Raw genomic sequence first — 15,041 nt, forward strand, 5'->3', positions numbered from 1 at the left:
TAGAGGATGATGACTGGATAGAGGATAATGACTGGATAGGGGATGATGACTGGACTAGGGGATGATGACTGTATTGAGGATGATGACTGGATAGCGGATGATGGCTGGACTTACGTGGTGTAGGCGCCAGGGGACCGACCTCTTCACCCTCTTGGAACCCTTGACATCATAAACACAACACTGTGTCACACACACACAGAACTTTACCCAGAAACTAAACACACAGATCTCACACACACACAGTACTTTACACAGAAACTAAACACACAGATCTCACACACAGAACTTTACACAGAAACTAAACACACAGATCTCACACACACAGTACTTTACACAGAAACTAAACACACAGATCTCACACACACAGAACTTTACACAGAAACTAAACACACAGATCTCACACACACACAGAACTTTACACAGAAACTAAACACACAGATCTCACACACACACAGATCTCCGAGTTAAAGGTGCAATAGAGAAAGATAACAACTCTAAGAAGGCTTGTGATCCAATAGTATTAGGACTCCTGATCGCTCCCAACATACTAGCTGAATCCCAAATCGCGCACTTAGGCGAAAGTGCAGAGCACTCGCGGCCTTGTGGCCTTACATGCGCGTTCCCGCTAAGTCCACAAGGGCTCAGGGTAGTTCCAAAACGGAATTGCTAGGTCCACAAGTGCGCCACGCCGCCATTTTGCGCACTGTAACCGCACTTACCGAAAGTCCGCAATTTCACGGACTTAGGAGCAGAAAATACCCACAGCCCACCGCGTCTCATGTGACACAGTGCTTGAGTGCATCCGAGTCATGATGACATTTGCAGATAACACAACATTTATCTTGAAATCCACATGCTGCAAACATATCCCACCCAACCTAATTTTTTAATTATTATTAAATTAAAACAGACGTCAATCGGTCAATTTGCAGAGCTGAAGGGAGCGTCAGAGCAGCCTCTGCGTCGGAGGAACGCGGCAGCCAATGAAAACGAAGTGGGAGGGGCATTGAGCGAAACTGGGAGTGCTGTCCCATTTAATTCACGGCCCTGCACCCTCTGGCCCTTCCAGCTGACGTCAATTAAGTGCTCAGGCCTCAGGCCACAAGTGCGAGGGGCCGCAAGTGCGGTTTGCGCACTCAGATTGGGATTCAGCTACTGTGTCGTACCAACGCCATAATACTATTGGCTCAGACTTGTTAGAGGCGGGTACCAAACTAGACAGGTAAACAGGACGTTCTTGTCGAAACCGTCTCTTAAATTAATACATTTCTTAAATTAATCCATTCAAACTAATTTATTTTTTGGGGGAAGCAATACTTTTATTCTGCACCTTTCTAAAAGCCCTGTGTATTTTTTTTTATTCATCTACATGAAAATTTTATCTATATGACCTTTAACAACTCATACATGAAGGAAATATGCGTTGTTTATGATTCGACATTCAGAATCGTCTCTCGGCTCTGGTCTGTTTGCAGCAGTGAGCTCCTCTACAGAGCAGCAGGCCTGTCGTGCCATTTGACTCCTGAATACTTTCGAAGCCTTTAAATAGACGTCAAACTCAGAGGGAAGCAATTCTGACACTGCTAGACCAGAGCTCGGAATGTAAAACTCAACTAACGTGACTCCGATTTCCCCTATATTGTTGTTAGGTTAAGAGGAATCCTCTCTCTACGCTGCCTCAGCTATCTGTAATTAGAGTTAAGCTAACAAACTGATTATTGATTGATTGATTGATTAAGCTAACAAACGTCGAAACAAGCTACAGTCAAACGGGGGAAACCTACTTTTCACGACAACAGTGGCCACAGCAGAGCTCTCCCCCTTCAAGTTGAGAGCAGACGCGTAATACTGGGCGGTGTCGTAGAAGTCGCAGCTGAAACAGCCCAGGACAAACAGCAGCGTTAGCTTCTCTGGGCTTTCGGTGGATAATTCAGGTTGATGGTGCGGATAGCGCCACGGACTCTGCGGGCGTGTGTCTACCTACTTCCTGATCTCCAGAGAGTGCATGTTGTAGTTGCTCTCGGCTGTGTACTTGTTGGCGTGGGTTTTGAGATCGATGACCACATTGTTTTTGTACCTAAAAGTTAAGAGTCAGAGAAACAAGTTGTAAATGATCTCTGTCTCTTGGCCCCCCAACTAAAACCATAAAACAGGCTTGAATTCAGAATTGTGGTGTTGTAATACCTTTCCATTTATCATGTCTTTCCAATTAAAAAATATCACAAAAGCAAACAACCTCTTTCTCAAGACCTACTCAATGACATCAACACCTCCAACATGAAACCACACATGGTTTCAGCCATATATTACTAAACCACGCATGGTTTCAGCCATATATTACTAAACCACACATGGTTTCAGCCAGTTCTTACCAAACCGCATGTGGTTTCGGCCATCTCTTACCAAACCGCATGTGGTTTCGGCCATCTCTTACTAAACCACGCGTGGTTTCGGCCATCTCTTACCAAACCACACGTGGTTTCGGCTAGTTCTTACCAAACCACGCGTGGTTTCGGCTAGTTCTTACCAGGCCACGCGTGGTTTGGGCCAGTTCTTACCAGACCACGCGTGGTTTGGGCCAGTTCTTTGGGTCAGTTCTTACCAGGCCACGCGTGGTTTGGGCTAGTTCTTACCAGGCCACGCGTGGTTTGGGCTAGTTCTTACCAGGCCACGCGTGGTTTGGGCTAGTTCTTACCAGGCCACGCGTGGTTTGGGCCAGCCGGCCAGGGTGCAGTGCAGGGTGACGGTCTTGCCCTCCCAGACCGTCTGTCCGCGCGGCTTCACTATGAACTCCGGAGGGTGGGTCAGGCTGTCGCTGTTCATCTTCTTATTGAACTCCTTCTTCTCCTGCATCTGTGGGGCCACAGTGAAACCACGACGGAGTTTGAGCGTCCACAGATCATCTATCTACAGGCTTTCCTACAGGTGAGCATCCATAGATTAACATTGACACGTTCAAATGAACTTTGCCTTTTACTGTAGCTGGTTGTTGGATGGTTTCATAACATCGCTCTCCGGACAAAATCACTCCTCCAAAATGGTTTCAGTTTTTTCAGACTGTTAAAAAGAACATTCTAACTTCTATGTTTTTGAACATTAAGTCCCTGATGAGCTGTTTGGTAGGTGTTTAGAGGCTGTAAAGGTTAGTCCCAGCTTTCAATTGATGTAATAAAAATTAAAATTAAAATCTCCAAAATGGAATTAAGTGGTTTTCACCCAACAGCGACGGTAAGCCTGGTAGCTTGGACAATTCTAACAAAACCCTCTCAATCCAAGTATTCCATGTTTTAAAAGTACAGTATTCCATGTTTTAAAAGTACAGTATCCCATGTTTTAAAAGTACAGTATTCCATGTTTTAAAAGTACAGTATTCCATGTTTTAAAAGTACAGTATTCCATGTTTGAAAGGAGCAGGCGCTGGCGAACCTTTTTTCCCAGGGTGAGGCGTTCGGCGGACTCCCTGATGTGGGTCTTCCTGCTCTTGTGCTCCACCCTCATCTCCAGGGCGCAGGTGCAGGCCTCCCGGGTGAAGAGGTTCCTCATGGCCACGTAGTTGACCCCCTCCTCCCTCACCTCCTCCTGGGCCTCCAGCAGACCCCGCGTGAAATCATGGCTGGAGGCACAACCGCAGGTTCGATAGGTCACTACTGGTACAACGGCAGGTTCGATAGGTCACTACTGGCACAACCGCAGGTTCGATAGGTCACTACTGGCACAACCGCAGGTTCGATAGGTCACTACTGGCACAACCGCAGGTTCGATAGGTCACTACTGGCACAACCGCAGGTTCGATAGTTCACTACTGACACAACGGCAGGTTCGATAGGTCACTACTGACACAACCACAGGTTCGATAGGTCACTACTGGCAAACCGCAGGTTCGATAGGTCACTACTGGCACAACCACAGGTTCGATAGGTCACTACTGGCAAACCGCAGGTTCGATAGGTCACTACTGGTACAATGTATCTCTTCTCTTCATTTTGACAGTTAATAACTACAGAAAGAAATGACATCATCAACATCATCATCATCATCATCATCACTAATCATCAACATCATCACCACCATCATTATCACTAATCATCGTCACTATCATCACCATCATCATCATCATTATCATTATTACTAATCATCGTCACTATCATCACCATCACAATCATCATCATCATGGCTGAGTGTTCCATGTGTCCTCCTCACCAGCTCCTGAAGACGGGCACCACGTATCCGATGACCTCCTCTCCGTCGGTGTCCACGGCCAGGTAGGGGCGCCGGATGGTCCTGGGCAGAGCGGTCAGTTCCTGCCCCTCCAGACGCTTCACTGTCTGCACCGAGCTCCTCAGTCTGACCCGTGGGACAGACAAAACATGTTGAATAAAACATCTAATACTTTAGAACTCGCCTGGTAGAGTTCAGAGTAAGAGGGATCGTTAATTACTGTAAAAATATACAAAACGTTTTTGTGAAACACCTACTGTAAATGCAGGATACAGATACACAAGCCTTTATTTGACCTTAGACAACAGAATTAGTCTTTTAGTATATTGTACAGTAAGTTGGACTGACCCTTCAGGAGGGAGACCATATTGTTAGCTGTCATACACAGAGTACAGGTAGCTAATATAACAATCACATTCATACAGTAAAGCCCAAACGCTATAGTTGGACCTTTACAGCCAAGAATAGCAGCAATGAATGAGAACGACACCTGGCCCCCTTGGGTCCAGGCACAGCGACAATCATGGCGTGCCGCGGGACGGCCCCGCCACGCATCACTGCGCAGACGCTGGCGTCCCCTGCTGTCCCCCTGGCGTCCCCCCGCTGTCCCCCACTGTCCCCCGCTGTCTGGTTAAATATAGCCGTTAGCGGCCGGAGGGGCGGTTGGAGAGCAGCAGGCAGGGTTCAGATCACAGCCTCCGTCTGTGTTCCTACTGTAGGCGCTAAACAAATAAAGTTTGATTTGATTTAGATGAGGTGAAGCCTCGGTCTGTCTCTGCCCTGGAGGAGCGGCAGTGTGGACCAGCGCCAGCGGGCTCGGGGCTAGCGGGGTCAGGGGTTTAGGGTGGGAGAGGCACAGGGTAGGTCAGTAAAGACCCTGGTAAATGACGAGGAGACTGACGGATGAGGGCGAATCTCAAAAGGGATTTCTAAACGTTTAAAACAGATCATTTCACCCAAGAGCGGGCGCCGGTGGGCGAGAGACGAGGGAAAGACTTAGGAAAACACTCTTTGGCAAGCCGGGTCTGAGTGGAGGGTATAAACTTCTCAGGCCATGATGAGCAGTGAGCTGTTTCACAGCTGTGGCCCTTAAAGGACTAGTTTCGTATTTAGCATCATAATCATAAGCCCTGTTATATGGTTAGAAGTCTATATGGTTATAAGGTTATTTACCATCATATACAACAGTCCATATACACATTTTGAAAAGACTTTGCACTCTTGAGATATTAGTGCTGCAGCCAAGTAGTACACAATGGATCTCTATGGGCATATTAAAGCCCATGCCCAAGGAAATACTGTACATGCCCATAGAGATCCATTATGTACTTAGCTGTGACATGAGCAATGAGCACTCATAGGCTATATCAAGAGTGCAAAGTCTGTCAAAATGTGTATCCGATGATAAATAATCTGACAACTTCTTTACTACAGTACCTGATCTCACAATAAAAAAGATAAAGAATAAGCCTGAGGATATAATGGATAACTGGATAACACAGAAAACACCAATCATATGAGGAGTTAAGTTGCCATATTAAATAGTCATTATTCCAGACTCCACTTGACTGAGCGAGACCGAGGCGTTCTAGCATGTCCCTTTACAGAGTCCGTACAGTCAGGCAACTCGGCCTCCGGCGACCAGAAATAGCCTGGCTCTCCACCAACACCGCTGGCAGCAGTCCCACATGGGCTCAGATGTCTGCTGAGTGACCTCTGCAGAACGCCCACCACGTCCCCGCCAGGTACGACGAATCCTGGACCAATTCTGACTCAACCACAGAATTCTACAGACCACCTGACCGACACAGTAGCAATGCGGAGTGGGCATCTACAAAGATACGGTGTAACAAATATGCATGTAAAATCAGGCCTTTTATCAATATACTAACGCCTAAAGATGTCTGCACTCTGCCCCAACCAACGCCGATTGGTGTGCCATGTTCGTTGGTGACTGTTGCCGTCGGTTGGATGGATTTTGCAGCTGAATTTTAAACTTTCAACATTCTAACAACAACTGCCAACTTTAGAATGTTGGGTGTTGGGAGTCGGTTGGCGTCGGTTGGTTGTATTTCAGCTGCTGCAGTGATAATAATCAGATTATAGCTCTGTCCCAATTCAAGGGTTGCATCCTACCTAGGTCGCAGCCTACGCGGTCTACGTAGGTCGCGTCCTTCAGGCCAGGTAGGTAGGTATTTTGTGAAATGGGACGGTCTAGCCTATGGAGAATTCCCAACTCGTCATTTTGTTGCCTACAGTAGGCAGCCAAGCATTGGATGCCCAATGCTGACGGCAGGTTGTTATGGAAACACCACATAAAATGCCTATCTAAACTGTCCATCTAAACTCGTATATACAGGCGTAATTTGGATAAAGTTTCCACATATTGGGATTCTATGGTGGTACTATCAGGCATGACATTTTATTAAAACGGAATAATATTAACATCAAAGCGGTTTAAAAACGTTTTAAAATCCGAGCAATGGCGGCTGGTACAGGAATTCATCCGGACCGAAGCGCATTCTGGGAGGGAGGCCGCGAAGGATCCATTCGTCAAAAGTAGGCCGCATTTGTGGGCTGCATTCGGAGGACTCTTCGTAGGCTGAATGAATTGGGACAGTACTTGTCGCCCCGCTGTGACGTAGCAGCCTTCAAATCCGACCTAGGTAGGATGCAACCCTTGAATTGGGACAGACCCTATAACTTCTGCAAGCTGGGGTTAGAATCCATCTATTACAGCCTGTTTCCACCCAGTAGCCACACTCTGATATCCAATAGTCCCAGTAGAGGGGAGGCGTTTGCTAACAGAGCAATTTACTATATGGACCAATCTAGTCTCGCGTAGCCAGACCTATCTCCACAGTTGGTTTACGCTGTGCCAGCGCTGGAGAAAGTTCTGTCTGGACTCATTACCATTCGGGGATAGGGACGGGATACTGTATTTCTTTAAACCAATCACAATCATCTTCGGCAGAGCGGTTGCTAGGTTGTTGTTTCATATAATCTGGATTGGCCGACCACATGAATCGGTGCCACTGATTGGGCAGTAATAAACAAATGACAAGGCTTATCCCCAAAACCTGCATCGGTTGAGTCAGACTAGGAACAGTCTGACCCAAGAAAAAAATACAGTCACGGGAGCAAAACCTACTGTAATGTTGTCAGAACATGAGGAGCCAAAGGTTCACAATAAACATGGCTTCTTCTTCTTCTTCTTCTGACTGAAACCCAGCAGCTAGTCACTGGTTCTCAGAGAGAACTGCTGTGGGAAATCAACATTAACCAGTAAACTAAGAACTACAAAACTACAACTACCACAACTACTACAGCCATGATCTTTAGTAGTATTAGACCTACACACTTCACCACATACACAAAGGCTGTTAGGCAGTGTTAATCATACCTTTGGAGGCAGGGTCAGAGCAAAGCCATAGTGTCTGTCTCCTCCACAACAGAACACACAGGCTAACGTGCTCTCCCTCTCTCTCTCTCTCTCTCTCTCTCTCTCTCTCTTTCTCTCTCTCTCTCTCTCTCTCTCTCTCTCTCTCTTACCCCTGGACGCTCTGAGTGGAGGACAGATGGCAGGTGCAGGCCTTGGAGCTGGCGACTTGACGTGCGCTCTTCTTGCTCACGGAGGAGGCAGAGGAGGCCTTCTGACTGACGGAGGAGGAAGAGGAGACCTTCTGACTGACGGAGGAGGAAGATGAGACCTTCTGACTGACGGAGGAGGTCTCCATCTTGGAGCTGGTGACGCGGCTGGTGCTCTTCTTGCTCACGGAGGAGGAAGAGGAGGCCTCCATCTTGGAGGAGCTGCTGTGGCTGCCGCTCTGCTGCTGCAGGTGTTTGACGGACAGCTGGGAGGATCCTGACATCCTGAGGTGACTCTCCAACCACAGCTCAGACCGGACTGTCCTTGACCTGTTGCTGGTTCAATACGCACTGCAAACCAAAATATGGGTTAGAATGACTTTTAATCCCAATCCCAGTAATAACGGTTGGTCGATATCTATAAATCCATCCATCCATCCATCCATCTATCTATCTATCTATCTATCTATCTATCTACCAACCGGTTAGATATGGTTGCCGGTTTGTAAATACACAGTAGCTTATGATATTGAGAATTGATGCTACAGTAGCATTATTTCACTGCAGCAGTCTATTGGTGAAGGGCTGGGTCTAGTTATGAATTAGTACTTCAGCATGTTTAATGTAGCGCCATATATCTGCTATTATGCCGCTTTGGTGTGACCTATTCTGTTGTTTTTTACACTGTCCTGTCGTTGCACTGTCCTGTCTCGTCCCTGAACCCTGTCCATTGGTGTCTCCATGTTATGCACCACGTCCGAAAGCAAATTCCTAGTATGTTAAGAAACTACAATGGCAATAAAACTAATTCTGATTAGAGGCTGTTATTAGAAGAATATAAGAATATGACATTAGCATATTACGTTTACTTAAATATCCATATCTTTCATTGCTTTAAGAGAAATTGATTTGAAAAATATAAGAACAGCAGAATGCCTATACATTGCAATCTTACTACAAGTAGGTGTTTTCTCATTTTAAAATGAGATCATCTTCGTAGATTTTAAATATCTCCATAACCAGACCGTGGTCATGTTTTGGTGCGTGAGCGGAGGGGTCAGGGAGGGGGAGCAGGTGACCCCATGAGAAGACATCTGTGGCCACCTGCTGCCTCTTCCATGATGATGTCACGAGTCATAACCACTATCTGCTCAGTTAAACCTAACCCCCCATTAACTAACTCTAACCCCCCATTAACTAACCCTAAACCCCATTAACTAACCCTAACCCCCATTAACTAACCCTAAACCCCATTAACTAACCCTAACCCCCATTAACTAACCCTAACCCCCATTAACTAACCCTAACCCCCCCTTAACTAACCCTAACCCCCATTAACTAACCCTAACCCCCCATTAACTAACCCTAACCCCCATTAACTAACCCTAAACCCCATTAACTAACCCTAACCCCCATTAACTAACCCCTAACCCCATTAACTAACCCCTAACCCCATTAACTAACCCTTACCTCTCATTAACTAACCCTAACCCCCATTAACTAACCCTAAACCCCATTAACTAACCTTAACCCCCATTAACTAACCCTAACCCCCATTAACTAACCCTAACCCCCATTAACTTACCCTAACCCCCCAATAACTAACCCTAACCCCCATTAACTAACCCTAACCCCCCATTAACTAACCCTAACCCCCATTAACTAACCCTAACCCCCCAATAACTAACCCTAACCCCCATTAACTAACTCTAACCCCCCATTAACTAACCCTAACCCCCATTAACTAACCCCTAACCCCATTAACTAACCCTAACCCCCCATTAACTAACCCTAACCTCTCATTAACTAACCCTAACCGCCCAATAACTAACCCTAACCCCCATTAACTAACCCTAACCCCCCATTAACTAACCCTAACCCCCATTAACTAACCCCTAACCCCATTAACTAACCCTAACCCCCCATTAACTAACCCTAACCTCACATTAACTAACCCTAACCCTCAGTTAACTAATCCTAACCCTATAGTGATGTCATGAACCCTATAGCCTAATGATGATATGACCACTGATATGATAACTCAGTTATAACCCTATCCTATAATCACTGTTTACTCAGTTAGGATGGGTGGCTAACAGGGTTTAAAAAATAAAAAAAATAAAAAAATAACTCAGGAACCTTTCATGAGGTCATGTACCAGAGACATGTTGGCATGAGCTCATAGCCTCACTAACGTTGTGTGTACAGTAACTAGGCCATGTTAGTTGAGATATACTTGGGAATTCGCTAAGGCCTTGCCTGCAGGTTGCAATAGCGTATTGGTTGGTACAGTATCACCACAACTCAAGTGTGCTTTCAGACTGAAGGGAAATCAATGTTATAAAGAATGCATAAAAGCCATGCACACATTAATGTCTGTAAGGATGGTCTTAAATAACTTAAAAAGAATGTTGTCTATTCCCTGGTTTTACACATGCGCTGTCTCTACAAGTTATCGACCATGCACCGAGCATACAGTATAAATGGTTGTAGATCACAGGGGTGAGAAAGAGATGAGGATTAATTGTACAAGTCAGGTAATAGACGCGTCCGTGAACCCCCTTATATTACAACGACTAGGTAGGCTACATTCACCGACATATCCCACACGGAGTCGTAAAGGCTATTAGGAATAAACACTCACCAAACTCTAGAATCTCTCGAACGCTGAAAGCGGAGGAAAGGGGAAGCAATTCCAAAAGTAGCTGAAGCTCGTCCTAACCCGGCGAGGCGGCGAGGTGCAGGCGGACAGGACGGCAGAACACGGACCCAAAATAAGGCTGCCACTCGGCAGAATGTTCAAGACCCCGTCACGACCTTTTAAGGCTGGGGCGACTTTAAATATAGCGCACGGGGGGACAGGCAATCTTACACTGCCAACCACCGCCGGTAGCCACCGGCGAATCAAGACACATTTTAAGTCGCTAAACATACTTATTTTTAAAATGTGGACATTTATTGAGGTGGCCAAGAGGTGCGCAATTACTTTGAATTACAGCTAGCCTAGATAATCTCATAATCACTAGGGGCCAGTCGTTTTATGGATAGGCCTAATTGAGTAGTTCATATTGTCACTTCATTAAACTATGAACATTTTTATGTGGAATATTTTTTGCATTTGGTTGCCTAAACATTCACACAATGACCTCTCTATTTTTTGTTACAACAGGTGTTCTTAACAGGCCCAACCATTAAAAGGAAACACTAAGGAATCGTTATTTCCTTTATTTGCAATTATTCCTCCTTGGCAGTTCTCAGGGAGATTGTGCCATTGTAAAGTAGACTGATTTCATTTTATCACAGGTGTTAGGCCTACAAAGTTTAACTGACGCGCCTGACGGTTTGCTTCGAGAGACACAGAATATAAACTCGCGAGATCAGGATGGTCTCACTAGGCTATAAAAAGTTGGCCATGAAATGAAGTTTTCTTATGTTTTACTGCCACCTAGTAGGACAAAATAACCATTTTGCATCGCCTACCTGTCATCTCTTCCTGTTTGTCTGACTGCACTGTAGATAATCTAACAACAAGCAGGAATATACATTGACTGATTTACACTGAAATGAAAAAAATAGGATTATAGGCTAGGCTACCATTTGGCTTGTAGAGGTAGGTGTTAACCCTGCTCGGCTCTAGGCCTGTCGCACCTCTGTCCTCATGTGGCTAGCCACAGGGTCATCAGCCGCGGACCAGCGTTAACGGATGTTTCTCCCCTTATCCAGGAACATCTCGTGCGGGTGGTGGCGGGGCAACAGGGACACCTCCCTGACACCCCCTGCAGATAACCTACTTGGGGTAGGTAACCCAAACTGCGCTTCCTGGTTCTTCCTCCCGGCTAGGACCTCTTCCTGGGGTCCAGCTCAACCTCTGAGTGAGGCTGGGCTCCAGCTGGTCTCCCTCTGTGGTCCCTTGCTGCCTGTACAACCCAGAGGATGGGGTGGGCACATTACAATGAATGAATGAATCAATCAATCAATCAAATTAATCAATGGAAAGAATGAATGGATCAATCAAATTAATGAATGAATGGATCAAACAAACAATGAAACAATCAAATCAAATAGACTTTAATTACATTATAATAAAATCATAAGGAGTGAAAATGAATGGAGTCCTGTCTTTGTGAAACAGGTCTCTCCTTCCTCCTCGACCCACATCCGCCCCTGGTTGGATGAGACGGACCAGTCACACACACACACACACACACACACACACACACACACACACACACACACACACACACACACACGTCAACCAGTCAGTTTGTCTATCAAACCTTCTCTTCTAGCTCATCAAACAGTGCTCTAGCGCCACCCTATGGCCTAATCTATGAACTACTTTACTACCTCCTATAGGGGTTCTATGAATGAAACTGGAGAGAGAATTTATTGTTAAAATCTCAACCGTTTATTGAGAAATGTTTGGAGACTTTTAGAGCTTACCACTCTGAACGCCTCCTTCTGCCTCCTCGTCTGCTCCTGGTCAGGCTGCTCCTCTTCACCCTGCGCCTCCTGTGGACGGGGGGCGGGAAGCTCCTCTGTGGAACAAAGGATCAGGGATGGTACACGAAGCAAGAGGGGCTTAACGAGGCGAGGAGGTGCAGGTGAGGCTAATCAAGACGAAGGACAGGTGCAGGCAATCACACAGACACGAGGGCGGGGAGTGAAGGGTTAACTGAACCGACATTGGGAGTGGGGAACGGTCCTGGGGGAGCGGGGCGGAGCCTAACACGAAGACGCCCCCCTGCTGGGTCAAGCTCTGCGGTGACAAGCGTCTTCGCCTGCAGGACGCTGACACCGAGCCATCTTCTCCCGCTGACCCTCCCCGGCGTGGACCTGGGGCGGACACACCTGTGGTCAACCTGGCTGATGAGGTTGCCCCACCCCCTCTCTCTCTCTCTCTGGGCAGCCGGCCGTCCCATTGGCTATCTCCTCCGACGCTGCCTGCACTGATTGGCTGCTGTTCAAGCGGTCACACGGGGCCTGGTGGCTATTCAGTCTAGTAAACTTGTCACTCAAGATGACTCTATGGACGGCCACAAATCTTAATCATTGGAGATTCCATCACCAGGTCTGTCAAAATACCGTGTGGTATTACCTATTGTTTTTCTGGTTTTAGATTTTTACATGTGTAGGAGCTTACTTCTGTTATTGTTGAAGAGCATCTGTCCACACTGTTATTATTCATGTCAGAGCCAATGATGAAGAGACAAACTGACAAACTACGGTCTGATTCTGAGGCACTGATAACTACCGTTGAGGGTTTGTGGGAAAAATGTACCCATCCCATCCATTGGACCTGGTTCTGAGCGTTTAAGAAGTCTGTTCATTCTCTGCTGTTGGCTACAGAACTACTGTATCGCCACTGGACTCGGATTCAATGACAACTTTGACTTGTTCTGGACCAGGAGTGACCAGTTCAAGCCTGATGGTATCCATTCTAATGGACTGGGGGTGAAACGGCTGATCTCTAGCACCATGGGACTTTGAGCGTCACTGGCCTGATAATCATCTTCCTCTGTAGATACAGTAGTCTGGAGAATGACTGCTCTGTTTCTCGTGGCCCTCTTTCCCCTCTTTCTGTACCCGCTGCCTTGCCAAGCTTCACCTCTCCTGTCCCTGTTCCTCGGAAGACTAAACGTCTCCTTGAGTCTACCTCAATCAATCAATCAATCAAAGCTTTATTTGTATAGCGCATTTCATACCCAGAGGCAACACAATGCGCTTTACAGAGAACAAGGGAGGTGGGCATACGACCCACTCTCTACATATTCCAGAGGAAAGCAAAAAAACAGTAATCACCCAGGGGCCAGATAAGTGAGCTGTAAAAATTATTCCCTGACCCCTCTCAACAAGGCGATCGGAGCAAGCTCCAGGAGTATGTTTGTCTACCGGCTAAGAACATTTATAAAGCAATACATTACATTAAATTACATTTCAGAGTAAGAGAGGCTAAAAAAGCATCATAGGAGAGACATGGCACCTCAAACTGTGTGAATAACCCCTCTACATGTCCTATTAGAAAACGCTTGGGGCTGATCCATTGGAATATCAGAAGCCTACTCCAATATCAGAAACTTGAGCATCTGAATATTTTAGTCTCTCAAGCAGATTCTGATATAATGGTCAATACTGAAACTTGGCTTAAGAGCAGTGTTTGTGACTCTGATGTGGCCATGGGTGATTTGAACCTTTTTAGAATTGGCAGGTTAGCTGAGGTGGTGAGGTGGCCATTTTGTTAAATCCTGCTTTACTGTTTCTGTTTTACTTGCAGTCACTTTACCAAAGTGCGTTGAATTCCTTGGTCTTAATATTGATCGTGGGTCTAAGAATTCTCTTGTTGTTGGTGTCTTTCTGCTGATGTCAGGGCTACTGATCGTCTGGCCGATCTACACCCCCACTTTAATAACTCTGAAATGATTGTTTTGGGAGATATTAATATTGATTGGCTAACAAATGCTTCTGATAATTTAAAGGATGTTTCCGCTAGCCTTAATTTGACTCAGTTGATCATAGATCCTACCAGGCCTAATTTGAAGAACCCCTTCAAATCTTCACCTGTCGACCTACATGTAGTGTGGATTGATTTGGGTCTTGGTCATTGTCCTACTATATGCATTTGTGACATCACTGTCCTATTATATGCATTTGTGACACACATGTCAAGAAAACCTCTTCTCGTATTATATTTGAGGAACTTAAATCATTTTAATGAACAAGTCTTTCTTCATGACCTTTATAATATAGGTATCCATTCTACTTCTGCTATCCCCAGCTTCAACAGACACGCACCATTCAAAAGGTACAGAGTCAAAAATAGATCCAGTCCCTGGTTTACCCCTGAACTGTCATCCTGGTTTTTGTCTATAAATACATCGTTGCTCGATGTACAAACGAGGCCTCACACTGGGCTGCATTTAGACTCTTTAGGAACAAATACGCATCTCTTGTGAGATGCACAAATGCTGGAATCAGTTCTAAATTGTCAACTCAAAGATTTTCTCTCACACCACTCGAGATCATCCTTGCACCAATCTGGCTTTAGAGCTACCCATAGCACTATCTCAGTCATCACTTTGATTACAGGTACTGTAATATACAGTAGATTCTGCCGTAGATAAAAGACAACACTGTGCTGCTCTGTTTATTGATCTGTCTAAGGCCTTTGGCATCGTTGACCACTCTTTGCTGTTAAATTGATTAGCTAGCATTCGCCTAGATGATAATGCATTATA

The 15,041-nt window shown here is 45.8% G+C and overlaps 1 protein-coding gene across 1 annotated transcript in view; it reads right to left on the reverse strand.

The window, feature by feature from the left end:
• The window catches only part of myom1a (myomesin 1a (skelemin)), a gene marked incomplete at its 5' end in the record, with an annotated part of 33,865 nt that extends 25,775 nt beyond the window's left edge, over positions 1–8,090 (reverse strand). The window contains 7 exons of the mRNA XM_084447172.1: positions 115–159; positions 1,785–1,873; positions 1,985–2,077; positions 2,696–2,853; positions 3,427–3,613; positions 4,201–4,344; positions 7,771–8,090. Coding sequence (XP_084303298.1) covers positions 115–159; positions 1,785–1,873; positions 1,985–2,077; positions 2,696–2,853; positions 3,427–3,613; positions 4,201–4,344; positions 7,771–8,090 — 1,036 coding nt within the window. The remainder of the gene's footprint in view (positions 1–114; positions 160–1,784; positions 1,874–1,984; positions 2,078–2,695; positions 2,854–3,426; positions 3,614–4,200; positions 4,345–7,770) is intronic.
• Positions 8,091–15,041: the final 6,951 nt, after the last annotated feature.

Source organism: Borostomias antarcticus (genome assembly GCF_949987555.1).
Source record: "Borostomias antarcticus genome assembly, chromosome: 12".
NCBI lineage: Eukaryota > Metazoa > Chordata > Actinopteri > Stomiiformes > Stomiidae > Borostomias > Borostomias antarcticus.